Here is a 27261-nt window from a genome sequence, read left to right as displayed (position 1 = left end):
TATTTCTAAGTGGAATGGCTTCAGGATAACGAGTAGCCATATCAATCAGGGTCAACACATAAGAAAATCCTGAAGAAGTCTTAGGAAGAGGGCCCACAATATCCACCAACACACGGGTGAAAGGCGCCTCAAAAGGAGGAATGGGAACTAAAGGTGCAACCTTTTCGGTCTGATTACACTTCCCCACAACTTGACAGGTGTGACAAGACTTACAATACCAGGAAACATCTCTGAAGATTCCTGGCCAGTAGAAGTGTTTCAAAATGCGTGCCACAGTCTTCCTCACTCCAAGGTGTCCTGGCAAACTGGAATCATGGGCCACTCTAATGATATCCTGCCTACAAACACGAGGGATGACAACTTGATGTACAACCTCCCATTCACAGTCGGCTGATGCTGTTGGGGGTCTCCACTTCCTCATAAGTACTCCTGACTTTATATAATAACAAGTAGAAGCACTAGCTGACTCTTCCTCACTGCAAGCAGAGTTAGCTAGACCTTTCAACTCAGGGTCAGCAACCTGCAACTCAACCAACTCTTGACGAGACAAATTATCAACACTACGAGGTACTGCCTCATCTGGTGAGTGGTCCAAATTAGCAAGAAAAGTGTCAGCTAAGATAACATCATCATCATCATTATCCTCTAAGTCACCTGTAACTTTAGACTTAGCCCTAGTGACAGCACATGCAGAGAACACCTCAGGGACATCACAATCCCGGGCCGCAGTCACTGGTTCACTAGACAACTGAGGAGCTGGACACACTTGACTTCCACCAATATCATTTCCATGTAAGAAAGTTACACCTGACATTGGGAGTGTCTCAACCAACCCAACCATAATGGAACCATTAACAAAACCAGACTCTAAATTCACTCTGCACAGAGGGACAGAGAAGTAATTATTCCCTACACCTTGTAAGATTACAGTTTCATCAGAGGAATTAACATTAGAGCCTAGAACACAGGTCAGCATAAGGGATTGGCAAGCACCTGTATCACGATATATTTTAACTGATTTCCTGTCATTTCTGTCCAGAAGACTGACAAAACCATCAGACAGGAAATTAGCACATGAACTCTTGAGAGTGTCACCCACGTTACTGCTCAAAAGAGGAGCTCCATCATGAGAATTTAATTTACCCCTCAAAGCAGGTTCACTTAACTCGGTTAAAGAATTCTGGGAACTCTCAAGGGTGGACACTAGACCAATTGACTGAATATTTAAAGACTCCTTTTTGTTCACATCACGCTGTCTCCTGAAACATTTCTCCGTAGTATGACCAAGCTTACTACAATAAGTACATTTACTTTTCTGAAATCTTCAGGTGGAGCTGATATTTACTTCCTGAGAAACATCATCTTTATTCTCTTTCCTGTTACCTGTACTCTGAGTAGAGGCAACGTACTTACTCTCAGGTTTCCTTTTTTCTTTAGAATATCTCTTGTGAGTGAGAACATATTTATCAGCTAAAACTGCAGCATCAGACAAATTATCTATTCTTTTCTCATCAAGGTATAGGCTTACATCTTTATTAATACACCTTTTGAAGTCCTCCAGCAAAATCATCTGCTTAAATTTATCAAAATCAGAATTTACGTTCTTAGAATTTAACCACTGCTCTAACAGATCTTCTTTGATTTTTGCATACTCAACATGGGATTGCTTCTCTTGCTTATAAGTTGTCCTAAATTTTACTCTATAGGCTTCAGGAACAAGCTCATAGGCCTTAAGAATCAAGCTCTTAACTACATCATAATTATCAGATTGATCCTGAGGCAAAGATGCATAAGTTACTTGAGCTTTACCGGTGAGAACAGTCTGAAGGAGTACTGGCCAATACCTTTTGGGCCATTTAAAACCTGTAGCTACCCTCTCAAACAACTGAATATACTTTGTTAAATCAGATTCAAAGAAAGGAGGGACAAGTTTAACATTTTTAGCCATATCAAAATCATCAGAGTTAATGTAGATGATCCAGTTCCACTTTGTTTCATGCGATACTCATGGTCTGCCTGAATCCTAGCAATTTCAATTTGTGCCTGTGCCTCCTGAATACGAGCCTGAGACTCAGCCTCCTTAGCACGAGCCTCCTGCAGGGCTAGCTGTAACTTAGCTATTTCAATCTGAGTTTGCTCATCTGGAGGAGTTACATTAAACAAGCTTTTATTAATCATGTCAACAATTTGATCTTTAGAATGATGAAAGCGAACAGCAATTCCCAATTGTTGAGCAACAAGCTTAAGTTCATTCTTTGTTCTGTTTTCTACATCACACACTGTTTGCACATTTGACAAAAAATCTTTGGCTTCATCAAGAGTAGTAATAGTAGACATCATGAATAAATGACAGTCACAAAATATCAAACAATATCCTTATGATAATATCCCAAATTTATGTTACGGAAGAGAGAGAGATAATGAACACTTCAAGTGAGAATACTAAAATCACTACTGTCCCGCAAAGTTCCAGGTTCAAAACAAAAGAGTTACGTAAAATTACAAGTTAAAGTTTAATGCTCAAACTAACAACTAAACACTCAGGACTCATAAGGATAATGTAATGGCAAAACAGGTTACATATATGGTTAACTGGAATAGCCTCTATTAACATGAATTTAGCAAGAGCAAATTTATCTAAGTCAGCCCTGATAAATGAGAAAACCGGATAATGCTCAGTTAAAGCAAGATATATTATTACAGGTACAAAATATTATTAATAATGGCTGACATTAAAAACTGTACATGAATCACAAAAACCTTACCAGGCCTACAAATTAACGCCTTAGGCCATACAGTACAAGAAAAATGGTAACAACACTTATACTCAAATTATACAGCAGCTAGATGGCTGGAAACTTCCTGAGCACTCACAAAAATAATAATACACTATACTGGGGAGGACAGAGATGTGAACAAAATGAGGAGTAGATCTAAGTGGCAGTTAATGCAGAGACTGAGCTCATTATACAGGGGCCGGCAGAGCTTGATACAACTTGTAAGAAGGACGCGCAAATGAAGCCATAGGGGACAAAGATTTGACAATCCTGCTCTGAACAACAGAAAGAACGACTTACTCTACTATAAGGGGGAGAAGGGGGGAGTGAGGTAGAACACACAAGCCTGGTCACTATGGAAGCCACGAGGCGAATCGTGATCAAACTTGCAGCATACTGTACGTTAGAATTATACAAAGGTTGATGAAATCATAGGCTATGTAACAATATATATATATATATATAGATAGATAGATATAGATATATATCCTGACGCCCTAATCCTGCAAAGGGTGGCCGCAGACAATACGCCTCCAAGTCGCTCTGCCACCCACCATTTGACTACCCTTCCCCCAACTCACTCTCCCCTCCCTCATATACCTCTCAACTCCATCCCTCCACCTTATCCTCGGTCTACCCCTCCTTCTCCCTCCCTCCATATATAATGCCGATAATATCTACACTCATCAATTTATTAAGTAATGAAAATGAAAAAAATAAAATAATTGAAATAAATTCAGGAGAAAACAGTGTGGTGGAGCGAGTGTTCGGAGCGGGGATGGAGGCAACATGGAGCCTTGTTCGCCAGTTGTAGCTTTACAGAAGAAGCTGCTTTTAACCCCTTCAATCGATGTATTTTATGCTACTCCGACTTCTTCCAGACGATTTTATCAAGCAAAGGAAGACCCAGCAAGTTGTGAAGAGTCCACCCAATATATGAGTATTTTCACTATTCCGGGAATTGAACCCGGGACTCTCAGGTTTTTAATGCATCGAAGACTCAGTTCTTACACCAAACAACCCGACATAATCTTCCACAGGTGTACCCACTAATGTTTAATAATATTCAGCTTAATCCTGCATCATCCTGGAACATGCCTGGGGTTTCATTTGCTCGGGACTTATCTTGGAAAGATCATATTACATCTCTTGTAAAATCCGCTTCCAAGAGATTAGGTGTGCTATGCCGACTCTGTTCCTTCTTTACCCCTGCACAGTTGTTGACTCTATACAGGGGTTTCATCCGCCCCTGTGTGGAGTACAACACTCATCTGTGGGAAGGCTCCCCACATACAGCTCTTCTCAATAGGGTGGAGTCAAAGGCTTTTCGTCTCATTAACTCTCCTCCTCCTCTTACTGACTCCCTTCAGCCTCTGTCTCTTCGCCGCACTGTTGCATCTTTATCTCTTTTCTATCGCAAATTTAATGGTCACTGCTCCTCTGAACTGTCTGCATGCATTCCTCCTCCTCTACGACGGGCGCGTAGCACCCGTCTAGCAGTAAACTCTCATCCCTTTTCTGTCCAACTCTCTAATGCAAGAGTTAACCGTTACAACCAGTCTTTCATTTATGCAACAGGTCAGCTCTGGAACTGTCTCCCTCAGTCTGTTTTTCCTGCTTCCTATGATCTCCAGTCTTTCAAACGCAGTGTGTCCAGGCATCTCGAAATGACCGGATCTTGAATTTGGCTTTCTGTGGTATTTTGTTTTTCTCTTGGAGGAAACTGTTATTACGGGCTCATGGCCTTTGGTTCCTTCTTCCTCGCATTTAAAAAAAAAAAGGTGAAAGGCAGGCAGCAATCCACTACACCACGACAAGGTATAAGTTAAGTCACAGTCACAGTCTTGTAACCAATGTCCCTCCACCCTCACTGTGGGCCTGAAGAGGGTTAGGAAATCCTCTGGCACTCTGGCAAGTACTGTATCTGTCTATCTATCTATTGCCAGATGCCATAATCCCGCAAGGGATGGCCATTTGACTTTGAGTTATTTGTTTTACGGGGATGGGCATTAACCCTCCACCAACCCACTTGCTGACTCGTAGGGAGCACGAATGGTTTGGTTACATGGTTACCACCCAGCATTGTAAATGGTTTCTTGGCTTACAGGAAACCATTTGGCTAGTCACTCAATGTAAAGCCACCTGTAAAGGAAAAGAAAAGCAATAAGAAGTGACAGGAAAGATGGGAGATATAGGAAGAGAGGAAGGCAGGCATAGAATAAGAATGATAAAGGCCAAGGAAGAAGTAGGCAGCACTACATCAAGTGAGTGGATGATGGTCGCCACCACCTACCCCAAACACTTATGGATGATTTATCCAGCGTAAAGTACAGGTTGTTCTCTTCAAGTTGTGAAGAGGTTAATGGAGGCTGTTTATAATCTCTGCAATACTAAAGGTGTCTGTAGAAAAATAAAATCTTCTACAGGTAGCAAGAATAGAGTAAAATAGTACGTCATCCGCTTGAAGGGTTTTATTTGGCAAACAAGTGAATGGTCTCCGTCCACCAAATAATAAAATGCACCTTTGTATGTGGATCCTTTGCCGGTGAGGGGAAGTCAAGAACTTCTAAGGCTTGTATAATGACTGAATTGATAGGCGTACATGGAGCCATGTTATTTGGCGTTTTGTTGCTGTGGTTTTCATATTTTGTGGTTTTATATTCTTACTTCGAAAGAATATCAGTCCCACCCACTGTAGAAGCGGGAAGTTAAGAAGTAAGGAATGGTGGCCTTTATCCATCTTGCGTAAGAATATTAATGAACTGCTTTGTGTAACTGTTTTGTGTGTGGCCAGGGCGTTCAAGAGTGGGATGCGGTGTGTGGACGGGTACACGGCGCAGTGTCTGTCGCAAGTGGAGAGAGCCGGACTGGAAGAACATCTCAAGGGCGCCCGCTCCACACTTGCCTTCCTTTGTGACGACCCGGTGTTTCAGAATGGTTAGTTGCTGCATCTCATCTCACTGTCATATGGGGTCGTGTATGTATATATATATATATATATATATATATATATATATACAGAGAGAGAGAGAGAGAGAGAGAGAGAGAGATATTTGGCTTAGATTTAATATCACCTCTACCTCAGGTGTTTATAGTGTCTATAAGAACGTAATATTCTATATGTTTATTACTGTCACTGAATGTCGATATAAAAAAGAGTTAAATAAATCAAGGTAGTATCAAGGTATGAAGTCTCCTATTGCAAAATGAGTACCACTCTCTTTCATTACGCTTGTAACCTACTCCTTCAATTTCTCACACAAGCGACCATATTTTGCAGTAGTTTCTATCGTCACTACTACATATTTTTTGTTCTTCCACTCATTTTTTTTAAGATACTGTTTCAGAGATGTTGGTTGGTGTTTCTTAATCTAATGTCATATAACGACAATGTAAATATATCCAAACATAATACTTATGAATTAATCATAGCGTACGATAGCTTCATCAACTCGCTGACTTCGACTGATGACATTTTCGTTTTTTTCTGGCTAACGTCAGATGATTATATTATCCTTTGAGAAACTCACTCAACCAATGAATTAATATTCGAGGTTGTGATAACTGAGACTCATTGATCAAGTCACTCATTTGTTAATGTTCACCTCCCAGTACGTGGTACCCGTATATCTGGTCTACACGATCAGTTTCGCGCCATTGTGCTGGAAAATACGTTTAAAACATATTATGTTGATACACAACTGAAGCGTCTTGTTGCATTGTCCCTTTCTGTATGTAAATTGGAGGGTAGAATAGGCGTCAGTCCTTTTCGTGTGGATAAACAGACAATGGCACACGCCTTCATTTATCATACATATTATCGTGGAAATGTATACCGTTTCCAAATGCAGTAGGTAAGTTTATCAATCAGAGTGGGTCAGCAACACACACACACACACACACACACACACACACACACACACACACACACACTGTAGTAGACTGTAGCACCAGTCGAGCAGGGCAGTACTCCCAAGGTGGATGGAAAGCTGATGACAGGGAGAGCTGGAGCTCCCGTTTCATCAGCCCTCGGGACTAGGTCCCGACCATCCCCCTTTGCTGAACTTTTTCAGTGTCTCAGTAACACAGAGAGTAGACCAGCATGGTCTCCAATACAAGTTTCTCTAACTATCAACACCAAACTACATGCACAGTACACACTACACTTCCTTTTCCAAAATTTAAAAAAAAAGTCATGGCAGCACTACACGTAGCCTCGGAGTCCAGAGGGAGGGACCATAAATGCCCCCACCTTCCGCCCCTCTCCCGGTGATGACTCGAGCTGCCTGGAACCACTGTCTGACTCTCTTCTTCTTCATTTCTGCAACATTCGCGGCCTTTCCTCTAACTTTCGCTCTGTTGAGCACCACCCCTCCTTCTCTAAACCTCACCTTCTTTTTCTAACTGAGACTCAGCTGTCTGAGGCAACTGACAGCAAACCCTTTTCTGTATCCTCCTACTTTCTCTATACTCATTTCAAAGCCAAAAGTGGATGTTGCATATATGTACGCAATGACCTATCTTGCTCTCGTGTTTCGAACTCGATTCTTCTGAATTCTCTACACTCTGGCTTCGGCTTTCCTGTTATTCTCTGACTAAATATATCTGCGCTGTTTACTTATCTCCTAATTCTACTGACTATCAAAAATTCTTTGACTATCTTACTTCTACGATGGAACACATTCTATCCATTTCTCCTTTCTCTGAAATCTCCATTCTAGGAGATTTCAATGTTCACCACCACCTTTGGCTCTCCTCTCCTTTCACTGATCCACCTGGTGAACTAGCTTACACCTTTTCTATCCTTAATGACCTAGAGCAGCTTGGACAGCACCCTACCCGTATCCCTGACCGCCTTGGAGAGAGCTCCAACATACTTGACCTCTTCCTTACTACTAATCCCTCTGCTTACACTGTTAATCTTTTCTCTCCATTGGGCTCCTCCGATCACAACCTTATCACTTTAACCTGTCCTATCGCTCTGGTACGGCCTGTGGACCCTCCAAAGAAACGATGTCTGTGGCACTTTGGAGCTGCGGATTGGGAGGCCCTCAGGCAGTACTTCTTTGATTTTCAGTGGAATGATTATTGCTTCCATGGCCGGGAGCCATCTGGGTGTGCCTTGCGCATTACGGAGGTTATTCTCTCAGGCATGGAAGCATACATTCCTTTCTCATATCCTCTGACTAATGCAAGAAAGCCTTGGTTTAATCACGCTCTTGTTCTAATGCTGTCCGCAACAAGGAGAGGGCCTATAAAAGGTACCAGAGCCAACCCACCCCTGAATCACATCTTTTATACGTTTCTGCCTGGAATCGTGCTAAGTCTGTTCTTCGCTTTGCTAAAAATAATTTCATCCGTACAAAATGCTCTCAACTCTCCAACTCGAATTCTTCCCGCTCCTTCTGGCACCTTGCCAAAAACCTTTCTAACAACTTTACTTCATCAACCTTCCCTCCTCTTTTCTACTCTGATGGCTCTGTAGCTATTTCTTCTACTGATTAAGCAGATCTCTTCACACAGACTTTCTCCTCCAATTCCACCTTAGACGATTCCGGTGCTGTTCCTCAATCACTTCCCCCTTCTGACTTCCTCATGGCTGACATTAAAATTTCTTCAGCTGATGTATTTTCTGCCATCACTGGCCTCAATACTAACAAGGCATATGGGCCTGATGGAGTCCCTCCTGTTGTTCTCAAGAACTGTGCTTCTGTGCTTACACCCTGCGTAGGCAAACTCTTTCGCCTTTGTCTGTCAACTCATACCTTTCCTTCTTGCTGGAAGTTTGCCCTCATTCAGCCAGTCCCAGAGAAGGGTGACCATTCTCAACCCTCTAACTATCGTCCAATTGCTTTACCATCCTGTATCTCAAAAGTTTTCGAGTCAATTCTTAATAGAAAAATTTTAAAGCACCTTTCCTATCACAACCTTCTTTCTGATCGTCAGTATGGGTTCCGTCAGGGACGCTCCACTGGCGATCTTCTCACCTACCTTTCAGACTCCTGGTCATCCTCCTTTGGGGACTTTGGCGAAAGCTTTGCCATTGCACTTGACATCTCAAAGGCTTTCGATCGAGTCTGGCATAAATCTTTAATTTCCAAACTGCCCTCTTACGGTTTCTATCCTTCTGTCTGTATCTTCATCTCTAGCTTCCTTTCTGTTCGTTCTATAGCCGCTGTTGTAGACGGCCATCGTTCTTCTCCTAGATCTATCAACAGTGGTGTTCCTCAGGGCTCTGTCCTATCACCAACTCTCTTCCTTTTACTCATCAATGACCTTCTAAGCTGTACATCTAACCCTATCCACTCATATGCTGATGACTCCACCTTTCACCTATCCATTCTGTTCCCACAACGTCCATCTCAGCAGTTACTTCAACAAACAAGAGACGAGGCTATGGCACACCTAATGTCTTGACTTGGCTCGTATCTCTGACTGGGGTAAAAATAATCTGGTTGTTTTTAATGCTTCAAAGACTCAGTTTTTACACCTATCAACCCGACGGAATATTCCGCAGGTACACCCAGTAATGTTTAATAATATTCAGCTTAATCCTGCATCATCCTTGAACATGCTTGGGGTTTCATTTACTTGGGACTTATCTTGGAAAGATCATATTACATATCTTATAAAATCTGCTTCCAAGAGATTAAGTGTGCTAAGCCGACTCCGTTCCTTCTTTACCCCTGCACAACTGTTGACTCTATACAGGGGTTTTATCCGCCCCTGTGTGGAGTACAACTCTTATGTGTGGGGAGGCTCCCCACATACAGCTCTTCTCAATAGGGTGGAGTCAAAGGCTTTTCGTCTCATTAACTCTCCTCCTCTTACTGACTCCCTTCAACCTCTGTCTCTTCATCGCACTGTTGCATCTTTATCTCTTTTCTATCGCTACTTCAATGGTCACTGCTCCTCTGAACTGTCTGCATGCATTCCTCCTCCTCTACGACGGGCGCGTAGCACCCGTCTAGCAGTAAACTCTCATTCCTTTTCTGTCCAACTCTCTAATGCAAGAGTTAACCGTTACTACCAGTCTTTCATTTATGCAACAGGTCAACTCTGGAACTGTCTCCCTCAGTCTGTATTTCCTGCTTCCTATGATCTCCAGTCTTTCAAATGCAGTGTGTCCAGGCATCTTGAAATGACCGGATCTTGAATTTGGCTCTCTATTGTATTTTGTTCTTCTCATGGAAGGAACAATAATTACGGGCTCGTGGTCTTTGGTTCCTTCTTCCTCGCATAAAAAAAAACAGACACACACACACAAATACCCCCCCATACCCACACACCCACACACAAACACCCCCCCCACACACACACAAAGACCCCCCCCACACACACACCCACAGACATCCCCTCCCCACACATACCCACAAACACCCCCTCCCCACACACACAGAAACACCCCCACCCCCACCCCGTCCACACATACAATGTCCTGAAACTGACTGTTTAATCCATATTTCACGTACGTGGTTCACAGTAATTTGACCACGCCCATCTAAAGAGCCTGGACTCTAAAGTTGAGAGCGCAGGAAAACTCTGTGATACCCATTCCTCCTTTTTATCGTTGGTGTTATTAAAAAAAAAAGAATAGGGATAAAGTGATACTGCAGAGGTAACCCAGTCTATACGTACAGACCAAGACAGGAGGACAAAGAGCATAATTATATTTATGGATGACCGAACTGGTTTCTGAATTAGTCCCTGTCCAGTGAGAATGGCGTGTGACAATATTATTGAAACCCTTCTAGTTGAGGACATGGTATGCAGCTAATATATACAATGGATAAAAAAAGGAATGAATTCGAATATGTACAGTACTGTGGGAGCAATCTGATGGGTATATGTGTAAATAACAAGTGTTAACGTAAGAACGCGCGACGTACAGTACGTGTCAGTCCTATTTTGTCTTGAAAAATGATTTTTTCAATTGTAGAGGCTTGTTTGTGGACGGGAATTAGACAGGTCGTATCCTTTACATATTTGCACATCGATGAAGTACCTATACTTATTAATCACCGTCGCAGACACATTTAATCAATCTGCGGTATGATAAAAAAGTTCAGAAATTTATATCAAATAATTCTGGGTAGGCAACGATTCGTGTCATTACAGGTGCTGTGTATCAGCAGAAAAATACGATACCACGCGCCAGTGTACTGTAAAAAAGGTAAATTTAAAGTTTTGTAATCCACCTACTGTTGATTTTCGGTAGTGCTTGGAAAGCTATAACATGAATATAGGTAACAAAAAACAGCATCGTGCAATTTCTTCCCCCATCCTCACTGATCCCTGTACACTGGATCAAACGTTCTTATCCGGTGTCATAAGTATCTCCTAGTGGAAGACATCAATGTTTCCCAGACCCCCAAAGCTCGTCAGTTAAGACAGTAAGTGAAGGTCATGCTGCTCTCACGTACTGATATGCTAGGATATGTGCACACATAATTTTTCCCTGGATATAGAACTGTCAATGCAGCATATCTCCCTGGAAGTGTTAAAATGCTTGCGTGAGGCCGTGAGACGCAAAAGATCTGAGAAGCGTATTGGTTGGTGGCTGGTGCTTCACCACAAGAGTGCGTTCAGCCATGTATAGCTCATTACCCAACAGTTCTGGGCTGGGAAAAAATATCTCTTTGTCCCATATCCCACCTTATTCGCCTGACTTAACACCGCACAGCTTCTGATAGTTCCACAAATGGCAGATGGTGACAAAAAGGAATTGTTTCCACACGATTGAAGAAATCCATTCTGAAACGACAAGTGTCCTGATGAGTAGCAAAAAAGGAATTCCAGCAGTGCTTTCATCAGTGACAGGAGCACCGGAACAAATGTGTGAATACAGAAGAGTTGTTGAAGGTGAGTAATACTTAATATTCAAAAAGATTAAGTTAGCTGGATATTATTAGAATCTCTGCTCACACTTCATAACAAATAAAACTCTTTACTACAGTACTGTAAATAAGGACACAATTTAAGTGTGAGGCGAGGGGAAATTAGTTATATGAAAGGAGCATGTGGACTTACATGGAGAGATAGACAAACAAATGAGGAATTTTGGGAGAGGTTTGGTGTTGATATGGACATACTGGAAACTGTTAGGAAAAGTAACTGAGATGGTATGGTCATGTGGAGATAATGGAGGGTAAGAGACTGACTAGGAGAGTGCATGTGACCAACGTGAAGAGGGAGAGAGGGAAAGAGAGACAGAGAATGAGGTGAATGGACGGGATAGAGAGGTATATAAATTAGGGAGTGAGATGGAACGAGGGTAGTCTGATGGCGGAGGAAGCGCGACATGAAGGAAATTTGTTCATATCCAACCCCTCCGAGGTTAAAGCATCCGGCCATACATAAAGAGGAATCAGTCTCAGTGGCCAGTAGTCCAAGTTTCATCACATAATAGCACTGTAACCGGAACGCCGTGGAATCTACACAAATGACAACTTTGTGTGTGTGTGTGTGTGTGTGTGTGTGTGTGTGTGTGTGTGTGTGTGTGTGTGTGTTGCCTTTCTACGCTAAACTTTGACACACTGTTGCAGCACAACATATTCATCCACTCCACACACAGCTGCCATGTCGGCACTCTGCTTTCCCACACAGTAGACCATCACGATTTCACTTGTACTTTTCTGCCTTACATCCTTCGCTGCCTCCGTGAACGCGCTCAAATTACGTTGCGTTAAAAGTATTTCAATATGGTTCCAGTCCCTAATAATTCGTTAGTCCCTCCAAAAGGATGATTACAACACAATGGTATTATATTATATTCAACTCTTGACAACGATTATGACTGTGTTATGTCTTCATTTATTCACTGGAGTGTCGCCTTTTTCTTGGAGATTGACAGGCTATTGCGTCAGAGAGCGGAAAGCTGCAACCGCGAGAGTACTGATCTTGGATAATATGGTGTGGAAGGAGAGCTAACTTCCGACGGCCTACCTGACGGGCCATGCACTGGAATAGTTGATAAATGATTCAGCGATGGATTAATGGAGGAGTCAGGGTGTTATGATGCACTCTCTGAAGGGCTGACCAATGGATAACTCAAAGATAAGTCAAGACTGGAAATTAATTTCTGTCCGGAAGTCTAGCTTCCCCGCCATTGATCCCACGGGTGTAAACTCACCTTGACTGTGGACTTAGGTTATTGACTTAGCTATAAAGCCCTAAATCTGTGAGACCCGCATACGAAGACTATTTTCAGATGACAATTCACATAGCTCTCCAGAATCTGGACCCTCGTCCTAGCTGATGAAATTGGTGGATGATGACGTGGATGAAATCTAGAATAGACTGCTGTCTTCCAAGCTTGCTTTGTTAAGGAACAGGCTTTCATAGCCCCCAAGTGAAGTGGTAGGAGACAAATATTGACTTTCAGCTATACAGTGAATAGAAAGTGAGAGCAGTGCACACTGATGGTGAGACTATAGTCGTTCTATTTTATGAAGGCAGTTTGGGTGGGGTGCTCTGGGATCTCACTCTGTTAGCTCTGTTGCCACATCGTCGCCACACATGTGCTCTCTCTCTCTCTCTCTCTCTCATATTTATATTAACTACTACTAATTGTATTTTCTTTATTTTTTCTCTTGTTTTCGATTTTTTTTTTCCACAACACCCCTGAGATAAAAGTCTATAGGTGCGTTTTTTTATATAGCTTCCATGGCGGGAGACTGACCGAGTATGACCCGCTCACACAGGGCTATCCCTCGTGTCACCACCTGACAACGTCGCAAAAGCAACAATGACAAGTCTTACGAGATTTATACTATACTATAGCTTTTTTATTGAATTACACTTATACAGTGTGTGTAAAATTCATTTACAAGTAGTTACTAGCTTAAAATAGGAGAGTGAGAGAGAGAGAGAGAGGTGAACACAAATAATTACACGTGTATCGGCGGCGATGTGGCAACAGAGCTAACAGAGTGAGGTCCCAGATCGCCCCACCCAAACTGCCTTCATAAAATAGAACGACTGTAGTAAGAACTAGAGGGGACAGATCAAATGTGACCAGGGGTCTTCGGGCCAATTCACGCTATTCATCCTGTATTTGTTACGTCAGAATTGTTTCCGTGAGATGGTCCACCACAGTCACGTACCTGGTTCGTATCTGTGCCGTTCCGTCACGTTTTATTAGGAAGAATATTTCGGCGTCATGGGTCAATGCTGAACCGTGCAAGTAATGCAAGTCCCAAATACATTTGGCGCCATACCTACTTAACTGTGGAGTACGCAATGTGTGAAACCGTGACAGATGATGTGAATGCAGGTCACTTTTGACGGATGGAACAGACTTGCAGTGTGCCTTTCCCTGTATGTCATCCTTATGTCATAGGTTCTGTGATTTGTCTGCATCCTTAATCTGTTTCTCACCATCATAGCATTGTTAAGCCTTAACAGCTTAATTGGGTAAATATAGTATTCATGTTCGCTGTGCATTAACTGTATATGATAGACTAATGAAAACAAACTGAGATGAAGTACAAAATTCAGTTGTGGACAACTGAACCTACCTCACTCCCATTGTTAGATTAGTGATACATCTTTTATTTGAATTATAAGCTACATATATATATATATATATATATATATATATATATATATATATATATGTATATATATATATATATATATATATCCTTGATAATGGGAGTTGAATAAGTTCAGTTGTCCGTGGATGGGGACAAGGTTAGGAGAGAGAGCAAGGTCACTCCTACAAGTTACGGTAAGCATAGTATAAGCACTTCAAAATCATTTTAATTATTTTCATTTATTCAGTTTCCTGGGTTTTCTGCAGAATACCTATCGCACAGTAACTGCATCCGAGACATCCAGAGTGACTGGGAGAGATGTCACCAACACTTCAAGTATGAGGTGCACCGGGCGCACGTCACTCACCTGACAAACACCACCTCACATGCCAGTAGGGATCACCATATCTGCTGGTCAGTAGTAGTAGTACTAACAGTAGTACTAATTGTACTAGTAGGTTCAGTAATCCTGGTGGTGGTGGTGTTGGTGGTGGTGGTGGTAACATTATTAGTACTAGTTGAAGCACATATAGTAGTAGTAGTACTAATAAGTATTAGTATTACTAGCAGTAGCAGCAGCAGCAGCAGACAGTAACAACTGCAGATAGTAACAAATGCAGTAGCAACAGCAGCAGCAACAGCAGTAGTAGTAGTTGTTGTTGTAGCAGCAGCAGCAGCAGCAACGTCAGCAGCAGTACTAACAGTAGCGGCAGTAGTAGTAGTAGTAGTAGTAGCAGCAGCAGTTAAAGCAGCAACATCATCAGTAGCTGCTGCAGCTGTTATGAGTCCATATTATATTTACAAATCATAATAGATAGATAGATAAATAGACAGATAGACAGCTCTATGCGAGCCTGGGAATGGGAAATGATCTTGCAAGTTAAACTGAGGAAAAGCTGATGACAGATTAGGAAGTAGCAAGTCAGGAGATGATGCAGTTAGTTTGTCAGTGAAACAGCAGGTGCACAAAGCCTAGTGACCATACACACACATACACACATACTCACACACAGGCTTCTAGAACTTTCCAACCACAGTGAACACACGTGACACGATCCCTGTTTCACCAGAATTTAGGAAAGAGAGCTCAGAAGAAGAGAGGCCATAGAATCGGCAGGTAGTGGGGAGAAAGGCTTAGCAACTTGGAAGAGAGAGAGAGAGAGAGAGAGAGAGAGAGAGAGAGAGAGCGAGACAGGGAGACAGGGACTCTACTTATACTCATTCGTGTGTGAGAGACTTGTTAATATTTCCAAGACAAATAAAAATAGTTCCATACTCTTCTTATCTCTCCTGTCATTGCATGACAAATGGGAACCAAGATTATCAACTTACAAACAACTCAAGTATAACAACCGCTCGTCCACAAGTCTAATATATATAACTTCTCTACAAGTAACTACAAAGTCTTTTTTATGACATTTGGTGGCAGCGAAAAGAACGCACCTCGTCTTCGAATCAACAGTGAATTTCTACAAAAGCAGGCAACACTCTACAAGATTAACTTCAGTTCTGCAGTGAATTCCTACAATATCCAGCCTACAATGCAAATAGCCTACAAGACTACAAAACAACTCTATAATCTTCACGTAACTTCTAGCAGCAGCAAGAAGAATAAAAAACAAAGCAAGTAAAGAAAAGGAAATATTAAAGCAACAAGCTAACTAACCCTTACCACTCTCTTCCACCCAACCTCCCTCGCTGACGCAGAGGTCAAGACACGCAGCAAAACACCAGAGCCACATTTATAACGCGACTTACCTTTCTTCACCCAACTTAAGCATCGCTACTCAGTATTCACCACAGCTACCAATGTGGGAAGCCGACGTCACCATGTGCTGAGATGACATCACAACGCGAGTCTGCCACGCCAAGCAACGTGTGACTGACACAAGGCACTTCTCACCCACTACTCATTACTCATTATTCACATAGCTCCTACTCATACTCATTTCCACAGTTGAGTTGGAAATTCGACGTTCTATGCTGAGGTTTGCCTAGGACAGCTGTCAACCACCACAAGCACCAGGCCATGGAATTTCCTGAGTAATATCGTCCATCAACACAGCACTAGAATTATCAAGAGATCTTCAATCAAGCCTGCATTTTTCCTCCGAGATCGACTTTTGTATTGACACACCTCTACGATCTGTATCAAGTGGGTAAAATTATACTTACTCATTTCTTCTCAGTGTTAAAATTAGCTATATTCAACTTTTTACTTATTTCCATATATACACTTATACACTCACTATCTACCATTTATTTCAACTTATTTACTCATCTATTTTGTTAGGACATAAATAAACAAAAGGCGTATTTTGAGTAAATCAACAGCGACAACGTCCCATGGTTGATGTGGTACAGGGTAATTACCCATCGGTGCAGGTGTGATTGGGTATCCTTTGTGTTTCGCACATGATTCGCATTTGTCTATATGATTGTTTATATCTTTTCGTAATGAAGGCCAGTAATATAACAGCTGGGCTTGGTTGAATGTCTTATCCTTTCCAGGATGTCCTGCATGTGGGCTGTCGTGTATCGTTCGTAATACTTGGGGTATCATGTCATTAGGTACTACCAACTGGTTAGTATTTCTTTGGCATTTTGGTTGTTTAGAGTTAATCTTGTATAATGTATTATTGACCATTGTGAATTGTTCGAGTGGGACATGCAATTTTATCCATATTTAGAAGCAACACTAACATCAACATCAGTAGTAGTTCATGTACCATTCATAACTGAAGACCTGTTCACAGTATACCAAATACATCCCTTCCCCTATAAAAATAACAACACTTTGGTCATCATCAACATCAACACAGACACCGAACTCATCATGGTCTCCAAGAGACGGGACACTGTCACTTTCGCAAGTGAATCAACGATTGAACGAAAGTGCCGCACATCCTTACATGCTGTTCATCTTTGTCCTGCGTACATTTTCACGTTTCAGCCTACTGATACAGTCCCTTGTGAAATGGCTATCATCAGAAATGACAATTTTCATAATCATTGCAACTTAACTTTTGCTCCAGATAAACTTGTACACCATCAATGCATTGGACACTCACAGTTTTTTTATTTCACTCATAACACATCAGTTTACATAGTCTGTCCAGATATACCACCATCTCATACTTCAGCCTCAGGATTATACATAGCACCAGACTACTGTGCGGTATTTACACCAGCCATGTCTACTTTATCCACCATCAATCACTACGCCATTCTCGATCATACACACAAACATTTCCACCCACTTCCTGATATGGACTTAAACATGAGCACAAGTATTAAGTTGACTTCACCTGTAAACTATGCAACTGAGCAATGAAACAATGAAGCCCTGGGAAGATTTGAGTTTGAATATGTTCAACCCATATTATGTGTATAGCCCAGCACCTACTGTCTTTATAATCTTCTGCATTGTATTTGCAGTACTGCTGTTCGCAATGCACAGAATGCATGCAAGAATTGCTAATTTGGAGTCAGTATTTAGTGGGGGGAGAGTTAACATCCAAGTTAACCCCCCTGAATGAAGTGTACATATTTTGTATATAGTATTATATATATATATATATATATATATATATATTATATATATATATATATATATATATATAAGAAAAAAAATACAAAGAAGAATGACCCATGTATGGCATACCAGTACCATTATCTTTAAATGAAATATCAATAACTCTTACCATAATCTTAATTTTAAAATATATTTTTTTCTTGCATGTATGCATTTCACTACAATAACCCAAGTACATACTGTATTACAGTTAAATAGTTTACTTTTAATGCATTTATTCAAATATGTATACAACTTGTTTAAAATGTAATATTACTGGATAATTACTATTTACTATGAATATTATATGTATACAATATTCTAATCAATATTATGTACTAATAGATTAGCATGTGTCAATGATAATTGCTGTCGGAGGACATTCAGCTGCGTGGACGAGTAATGTTATGAGTCCATATTATATTTACAAATCATAATAGATAGATAAATAAATAAACAGATAGACAGCTCCATGCAAGCCTGGGAATGGGAAATGATCTTGCAAGTTAAACTGAGGAAAAGCTGATGACAGATTAGGAAGTAGCAAGTCAGGAGATGATGCAGTTAGTTTGTTAGCAAAACAGCAGGTGAACAAAGCCTAGTGACCATACACACACATACACACATACTCACACACAGGCTTCTAGAACTTTCCAACCACAGTGAACACACGTGACACGACCCCTGTTTCACCAGAATTTAGGAAAGAGAGCTCAGAAGAAGAGAGGCCATAGAATCGGCAGGTAGTGGGGAGAAAGGCTTAGCAACTTGGAAGAGAGAGAGAGAGAGAGAGAGAGAGAGAGAGAGAGACAGGGAGACAGGGACTCTACTTATACTCACTCGTGTGCGAGAGACTTGTTAATATTTCCAAGACAAATAAAAATAGTTCCATACTCTTCTTTATCTCTCCTGTCATTGCATGACAAGTGGGAACCAAGATTATCAACTTACAAACAACTCAAGTATAACAACCGCTCGCCCACAAGTCTAATATATATAACTTCTCTACAAGTAACTACAAAGTCTTTTTTATGACACAGCAACAATACTAATAGTAGTATTAGCATTAGCAGCAACAGTAGCCTTGTTGCAGTGAAAGAGCAGCAACAGCATCAGGAGCAACAGCAGCGGCATTATTAACAGTTGTAGAAGAACTAGGATAGTAATAGTAGCAGTAGTAGTAGCAGCAGCATTAACAGATGCAGTAGAAGTACCGGTAATAGTAGTAGTGGTAGTAGTTGCAGCAGTTTTAACAGTTGTAGTGGTAGTAGTAGTAGTAGTAGTAGTAGTAGCAGCAGCAGCAGCAGCAGCAGTACTAACAGTTGTAGTACATGTAGCAGTAGCAGCAGCAGCAGCAGCAGCAGTAGTAGTAGTAGTCATAGTAGTAGTAGTAGTAGCAGCAGCAGCAGCAGCAGCAGCAACAGTAGTAGTTGAAGCTTGATGTATTGCGTTTCCACCATGTTACACAAGGTAATTTCCTTATATAAAAGATTTGCAGTGGTAGTAGTAGTTGTTGTACCTTAGGAAGTCTGGCCGAACAGCCCTGGGTCCCTTAGGAAGGCCATGGCCGAGAACGGGCTTTCCCACAGAGCTCTCAAAGAGTGTATGTTGTGTTGTTGGCGTAGGTGATTGTGTGCAATGCAGTCTTCAATAATGTGCTTAATAGTATGGGGTGCTGTGTTGCATCCTGGACAGGCATCAGCGACGGAGTCATCTAGCCTCCTCTGGTAGCTTAAGTGGGCTGGATGGTGCCCACATCTCAGCCTGGCCAGGTGGACCCTGTCCTCACGAGGGAGATAGGATTCAGAAGGGTGGATGTCAGGAGGCCGTGCATGTAGCTGTGTGTTGTCTTTAAGTCACTGAATGGAGCGGCGAGTGATCTGAGTGTGGACATGCTTCTGGAAGCTGGTCTGAGGTGGGCGAGGAGGGAGAGATGACAGTATTTGTATGTGGTATCGTGTGCTGGGTGTTGTTTTGATGTTCCTTGGTGTGGGTGGATGTGCTGCCATGTAATATAGTGGATGTTGTGGGTTTGTGGAGGCTGCAGCAAGAAACTGGGTGACTCTCATGTCTAGGTGATCCTTGACTTTGAGGACTTTGGTTTCTTGATGTAGGTGGTCTGTGGGTGTGGCAGCTGTGCAGCCTGTGATTATTTTGAGGGCTTTGTTCTGTATGATCTGTAGAGTGTTGTAGTGTGGTTTGGTGAGGTTAGAAGCCCAGGCAGGGCTTGCATAATTGTTCACTGAACGTATGTATTGTTTATATACTGTGGTTGTGGTTTCTTTGTTGTGTCCGAATGTTGTATGGGCAAGTAACCTCAAAGCATTGAGTCTTGGTGTTATTTTATTTTTAATGTTTGTAATGTGTTGTTTAAATGACATTGATGTATTGTATGTTACACCAAGGATTTTGTGTGTGTGTGTGTGTGTGTGTGTGTGTGTGTGTGTGTGTGTGTGTGTGTGTGTGTGTGTGTGTGTGTGTGTGTGTGTGTGTGTGTGTGTGTGTGTGTGTGTGTGTGTGGTAGGGGAGTGTTGTTTATGGTGAGGTGTGGGATGTGACTCTGTTCTGCTGTCCAGTTTGTGATTAGGGTCACTGTACAGTAGATTTGGCTGGGGTTATTTTAAGCCTGTTTGTGGTGAACCATTCGTGTAGTGTGTTGAGGTAAGGTTGAATGATTTGTGCAGCTGTGTTTGCGTTTTGGTGTGTACATGTAAGTGTTATATCATCTGCATAGGAGGCTATGTGTATCTGTGGTGTGTGGGGTGTGGGTATGTCGTGCATGTATAGGTTAAAGAGTGTAGGGGACAAAACAGATCCTTGGGGGACACCGTTTGTGAAGTTTCTGATGGTAGAAGACTGACCGGCAAATGTTACATGTGCACATCTGCCTGCTGAGTAGATTGCCAGCCATCTTTTTGTGTTATTATGTATGTTTGTGTTGAGTATTTTGTTTGTGAGGCTGTGCCGGGGGATGGCATCAAAAGCTTTGCTAATGTCAAGTGTGATTAGGAGTGTTCTGTGTGGTGGCCTAGCTGAATTCATGCCATCGAAAACTCTCTGTGTTAGGTCTGTAAGAAGGGTGTCTGTGGAGTGTAGTGACCTAAAGCCATGTTGTGACTGAGCTAGGGGAATGTGAGGTGTGACTAGTTGTAGTACCAGTCGTTCAGTGACTTTAGAGAGGGTGCAGGGGAGTGCGATGGGGTGGTGTGAGGAGGGTAACATGGGGTCTTTGTTGGGTTTAGGGATAGTGATGGTAATGCCATGCTTCCAGATGTTGGGTATCATGTTGTGTGAGTAGCTGTAGTTTGATATGTTGGTGAGAGCTTGTATGCCTTGTGGTCCAAGGTGTTTAAGGTGAATGTTGCTTATGTTGTCTGGTCCACAGGCAGATGAGCACTTGAGGTTGTTAATGATGTGCTTCGTCTGGTTGTAAATGAAAGGTGCATAGTCTGGGTCTGTGGGGAACTGTCTCTTACGTCGGATGATACATCGGTCTTCGGGATGGGGGTTAAGGTGGCTGACTTGTGAAAAGTGATTGCTGAGAGTGTTTGCTTGTTGTTTGTTTGAGGGTATGGTGTCTGTTGTTGCAATGGCAGCGTGTGATTGTGGAGTGTTGCTGTTGGAGAGTGTGATGCTGTTTAGTGTTTTGTAGAGTTTGCTGATGTTTGTTTTGTGGTCAAGGGCTTGGAGGTAATTTTTCCAGTTTAGTGTTTGCTGTTCTGATATTTTATTGTTTATTTGAGTGTTGATTTCTTGTATTTGTTGTATGGTGTCTTGTGTATGGGGTGTTGGGGAGTGTCGCAGTGTGTCCCGTTGTCTGATGAGGCCTTGAATTTCTGGTGTGAAGTTGGGGTTGTGTCTCTTTCTGTTGCCTCTAGGGATGTGTCTTTTGTCTGCGTTTTGTATAATTGCATTGAAAGTGTGCACAGCTGTGTTGTTTGTGATGGGTATACTGTTTAGTGTTTCCAAATGCTGTTCTGTTTCAGTTACAAAGGCCTCCCAGTTGGCTCTCTTATAATTAGTGTATGTGTGTTTGTGGCCAGCTGGGGTGATTCTGGTTTTGGTAGTGATGATGATTGGGAGGTGATCAGAACCTAAGGGTTTGACCACTCTCCATGATGTAGTGGGGGCGAGGTTTGGGGAGCAGAAGGTGATGTCTGGAGATGATGGGAGGAAGAGGGCTTGGTGTGGGGTATGGGTATGTTGGTCTGGATTGTTCAGTATGAAAAGATGTCTGGGATTGTAGTACCAGCCCTCTGTCTGGTCAGAGTTGTTGACATGCCAGGCCGACGACTTGGCGTTGAAATCACCACCCAGGATGATGTTGGGTATGTTGGTGATGTGGTGTATCTGTGGAGAGTAATTGTGTGATACTGTGGGGGACGACTGGGGGGAAATGTATGTGTTAGCGATTGTTTTGTGTGATTTGTTACCAGTGCTTATTTTAACTGATTGTATTTCTGTTGTGGAGTCATGTTGGAGGGGAAGTGACTTGGTGTGTGCACTGGTATCTGCAAAGTTGATGGATTTGTGTACCAGGGAGATGAGTCCACCGCCACCACCGTTGGCCCGGTCTTGTAGAATGGTGGTGAATTTATGAAATGTCGGTGTTTTCTGTGCTCTGTGTAGTTTTGTTTCTTGTAAGATGGCAATGTGTATGTTCTGTTGGTTGATGAATTGTGTGAGTTCTTTTTTTTTTTTGGTGTTTAAACCATCTATGTTTAACTGAAGGATGTTTATGTTGTGTGTGCGATGTGTGTTGGCTGCTGCAGCACGGGGAGGAGGTGGTGTGGGTGAAGGGGAAGGGGTAGGAGGAGGTTGTGATGGAGGTAAGGGTTGAGGTGGATTAGGATGGGTTGGAATGGGAGGAGTTGGGGGACTGGGTGGTGTGGGAAGGATCGGTGGGTTTGGCTGTGGAGGTGTGAAGGAAGTAGGAGTAGGATTGGAAGGGGGGTTGGTGGGTGGGGGGAAGGATCATAAGGAGCAGGTCCAGGTGTTTGTGTAATGTTTTCTGAATGCAAGTGCTGTGCATGTGTAATGGGTCCAGTTCTTGCAGGAATTGCACTGAAATGAACCCTTTGTCTGTCGGCTCGAAGTGATAGGTTTTGAGCATGTTGGACATATGTATTTGTTGGTGGGTCCTGGACTGCTCTCAATGTCCCCGGCTAGAAGAAGTCATTGAGAAATGACAGCCGGGGAGTCATTTCTTGGTGTAGAAAAAACGGTGTTGTTGTGTGTGTTGTGTTGGGAGATATGGTACTTGCCCGGGCGACCGAAGCCACTCCCAGGTACTCGAGCCCCGTGAGGGACAGGGGGGTTTGCGGTGGTTAGGCCCCCATGCTGTCCTCCACTTCTCTTCGACAGCCTCTGGGGGGTAGACCCACGACGAAGACGCCACTGCTCCAGGTCCAGATTTGCAGTACCTGGCATCGCCTAAAAGCAGAGGTAGTTGTCCCTCGATAGGGCAGTTCATTACATGGTTAGGCACTGCTTTGTTGGGCCTAATTTAACGGTACAATGAATATGTTCTACTCTCCTGTAAATTTGCCCAGCCCAACTATTTTTTCCTATGGTTAGCTCTGCTTTTTTCGTGTCAGCTTCTGTGGGTGGTAGGCTAGATGTGGGGTAAGGGGAGCCTTTATCTTTGTTATATTTTCCTCACTTTTTTCTCAGTAACAGGAGGAAGTGTGCCTGGGAATTTCATTCCTCATACCTTTCGGGTGTTGGTCAAGGACTTTGTGAGGTACTACTTATCCACAGAGAGAGAGAGAGAGAGAGAGAGAGAGAGAGAGAGAGAGAGAGAGATTGACTCTTTGGTCTTGTAATATGTAAGTCTTGAGTTTTGTTTAAAGTTATTTTGGTAATCGAAGAGCAGGAGGAGTTAAAGATGAATACAGGGAGTTGATCTTGATTTATTATCTTCAAAGAAAGTCTAAGTTGAGCAGCGTATGTTCATCATAACCCTCAGCTGGCCTGCAGGATCCATAGTACCTACTGTACACAATCTCACCATTTTTCTGTACCACTCTATGGTACAAGAATACTCTGGTAATCTCAGTCTTTCATGTACAAATGCCCGAGGAAGTGATGTCCTGATTCCCAGTACCTTCCCCTCAGAAAGTGGCATCTGGCAACCACCACGGCCTAGTTTTCTTATATTGCACACCAGGAAAAACAATATTTAAGTAAACAACACCAAAAAGCAAAATACAAGTATTGTTACCATGCATATCTCGCATTCTGTGAAAGGAAACCACAATAAACTAAAGCTGAGACTTAGCAATATGAAAAAATGTGAAACACACAGCCTACCATGCAATGGTTTCAGAGTTAACTCGCCGACTCCCATTGACATATATATACATCCACATGTTTTGTCACTGTGACTCCCGTTGATGTATATGAACACGCAGCAACTGCAAGGTCCCTAATTTGCACAATTTTCATATTTCGCTCATTATTTTTGGTACGTATACACGTGACACCTTCCTCTACAAGATGCCAGGCAGGGTCAATGCCTTATTCCACATGACCTCCCACCCGGCATGCCAATGTCTCGGCAATTCACCTGTTCCCAGTGACCTGGTCAGTAAAGACATGTCGTGCCACTGTAGGAAATTGAAGGCCAGAGTGATTCCCCAATCGATGACAATGTGGAGGACAAAGTTTACGTAGCATTAGATGAAGAAACAGTCAGAAATGATGATCAGGTAATGTCCCCAAAAATGGTCAGGTATGTTAATGTGTTTGGTGAGTGAAACAATGCTTATATTGCCTATATTACTGTGTGAAAACCAATATTCTCTCGTACTACATATAAATTCATACCAAATAAACAAATAAGTACCGTTTATGAGTGGTGTGGAATAGTTACCCTCCCATACAACTTGTTTTCTTTGGAGCCAGCCTGATAGAAAACCCAGTATGGTAAGGGGTACTGCTACCTGTATTCAGTATTTTATACCCCAGGTGAGCGATTTCTCTATAAATTTTCGATGTTTCTCACCAAAAGCGGAGGTTTGAGCCAAAAAAATTTTTTTTCCCAAAATTGGTAGAGATTGGGAGGGGTGGGGTCAGTGGTGGAAAATCAGTCAGGATGGGGCAGCTTAAAATGTGAAGAAGCTCTTGTACTACATCCAAAATTAACAATACTGGAGAAAATATGTCCAATAAAATACAACCCACAGAAGAAGGTAATCTCGAAGGCATGAGTGCCATCAAATCACAAAAAATAAACCTCGACAAATATATTGTAATCCATATTTAAATCTCTATGCGAGAAGATATTAATGCGGGAAAACAAAGCCGTGAGTGCTGTAAGCAAGATGGATCATTGAGAGAAAACTTATAGTTTCAGTGCGTGTTGATTATTTCTCTTTATTTAGCAATTATTCCTGCAAGACAGATATCACTGCAGTTCAACATCAAGAGGACAGTTAACAGCTGAATAAAGAGTTATAGAGAGGGGCAGAACATGGAAAACTTGCCAAGAACTGGAGCCTTTCATCACACAATGCAAAACCAAGACAGAAAAATTATTGCATGTGCCGAAGAACAACCCCTAACCACCTGTGTTGCTATGAAGATGCAAATTACTCCGCCGATACTGAGTGAAGTTACTGAAACCAGTGCAATTATTGTGGGAAAATTGTTCATTTTTATTCACACGATGAAATTCCAACATGTAATCAAATATTTAGGGCAGCCTCATGAAAGAACTAAAGCGAGAGAGAGGGTGATGGTCAAAAGCAAGAGTTACAATGAAGAGAACTAGAGACGAAAAAGACTGTAGTGAAAAACAAGTGCTTATGGGACCTTCGGGCCCCTCGCACTTGCTCATGTGGAGGGCTCTCGCACTGCTATATTTTAGTTATAGCTATGGGCAAAAAATTCTATGGAGATCTTATGCCAGGCGCCTGCAGCATCGATTTTTGGTCAGAATGTGATCGCTCATTGAATATAGTAAAAGTTTTTCAATTGTGATGGGATCAAGTTTTTTCACAGCGATTTTTTTGCGATTTTTTGTGCCAGTTTTGGTGAGATTTGAATGTGTAGTTTCGGCTGCCCAAAATACACACACACACACACACACAGACACACAAGAGGAGAAGAAATTTTTTTACAAAGTAATAAGATTGCAGGTACGAAAGTGGTACACAAACAGGATAGAATAAAAAGGAGGAAGGTAGTAGAACCATGTCATGACAAGTATATAAACAAGATGATAAAGTTGATGTACTCCAATGTGGATGGAATCGTATCTAAATTACTAGAGATGAATGATAATGTCAGAAAAAATGAACCACAAATAATATGCCTAACTGAAACAAAATTAACACCAAGGATAACTAATGACATACTAAACTTAGAGGAATACAATATATGGAGGAGAGAGAGAAATTTAAAAAAAGGAGGAGGAATTATAATATTAACTAAGAAAAATCTAAACGTCAATGAAATAAAACTAGATATACCATCACAAGTAGAACTGATTGCAGTAGAGATCAACACATCTGAAGGGAAAGTAATTGTAGCCAATTTGTACATGCCACCCAGATCAAACACATGGGAAAGAGATGAACATGAGGACCTGGCAGAGTACAATTCAGCGTTTAAGATCATTACTACATAAAATGGAAGAGAAATCGGAAAGAATTATACTAACTGGGGATTTCAATACAAATATAAATTGGAATACTCTAGATATAATTAGCCAAGAAAGCTGTTGGGACCAAAAGCTCCTGGATCTCGTACAAGAGTTCTTCCTAACGCAACATGTGAGGGAAACTACCAGAAAAAGAGGACTTGATGTACCTTCAGTGCTAGATCTAATATTTACTAGGCAAGAAAATGATATTGACAGTTTAATATATCACCCTCCACTCGGCAAAAGCGATCATGCAGTAATAACTTATAACTTCAGGATAGCATATGACATAGTAAACAGCAATGACAGTTACAAAAAGAGCCTAAACTATAAAAAGGGAAATTAACAAGACCTAAAGAAGTATTTCTTAGAAGTTGATTGGGAAAATGAGCTTAGAGGACAAGATTTAAATGCTGTATATAAAAAATTCTATGAATTTTATGAAATAGGAGTCCAGAAGTACATCCCACAGCACAAAGAAGCAGATAAGAGAATACAGAAATGGTTCAATACAGAATGTAAAAAATCAAAAGAAAGAAGAGATTTGTTGTGGAATAGATACTGAAGACATAATAGTGAAAGGGCGTATAATAATTACAAACAGGCAAGAAACGATTATACAAGAATAAGAAGGGAAGCCCAAAAACAGTTTGAGGAGGATATAATAAATAAAAGTAGTGATCAACCAAAGCTGTTTTACAGCTATATCAGAAGCAAAACCAAAGT

The 27261-nt window shown here is 41.8% G+C and overlaps 1 protein-coding gene across 1 annotated transcript in view; it reads left to right on the top strand.

Annotated features, from left to right (window-relative positions):
* Positions 1–27261, top strand: part of LOC145413658 (uncharacterized) — a 365386-nt gene that overhangs the window by 188866 nt on the left and 149259 nt on the right. Inside the window, exons 3-4 of the mRNA XM_080283314.1 lie at positions 5572–5714; positions 14581–14728. Of these exons, the coding sequence (XP_080139440.1) occupies positions 5572–5714; positions 14581–14728 (291 nt within the window). The remainder of the gene's footprint in view (positions 1–5571; positions 5715–14580; positions 14729–27261) is intronic.

The sequence above is a fragment of the Coenobita brevimanus genome, chromosome 97 (assembly GCF_032717465.1).
Source record: "Coenobita brevimanus isolate Jiangsu-jjx chromosome 97, ASM3271746v2, whole genome shotgun sequence".
Classification (NCBI taxonomy): Eukaryota; Metazoa; Arthropoda; class Malacostraca; order Decapoda; family Coenobitidae; genus Coenobita; species Coenobita brevimanus.
The sequence above is the reverse complement of the archived record's forward strand: the minus strand, read 5'-3'. Positions and strand labels throughout refer to the sequence as shown.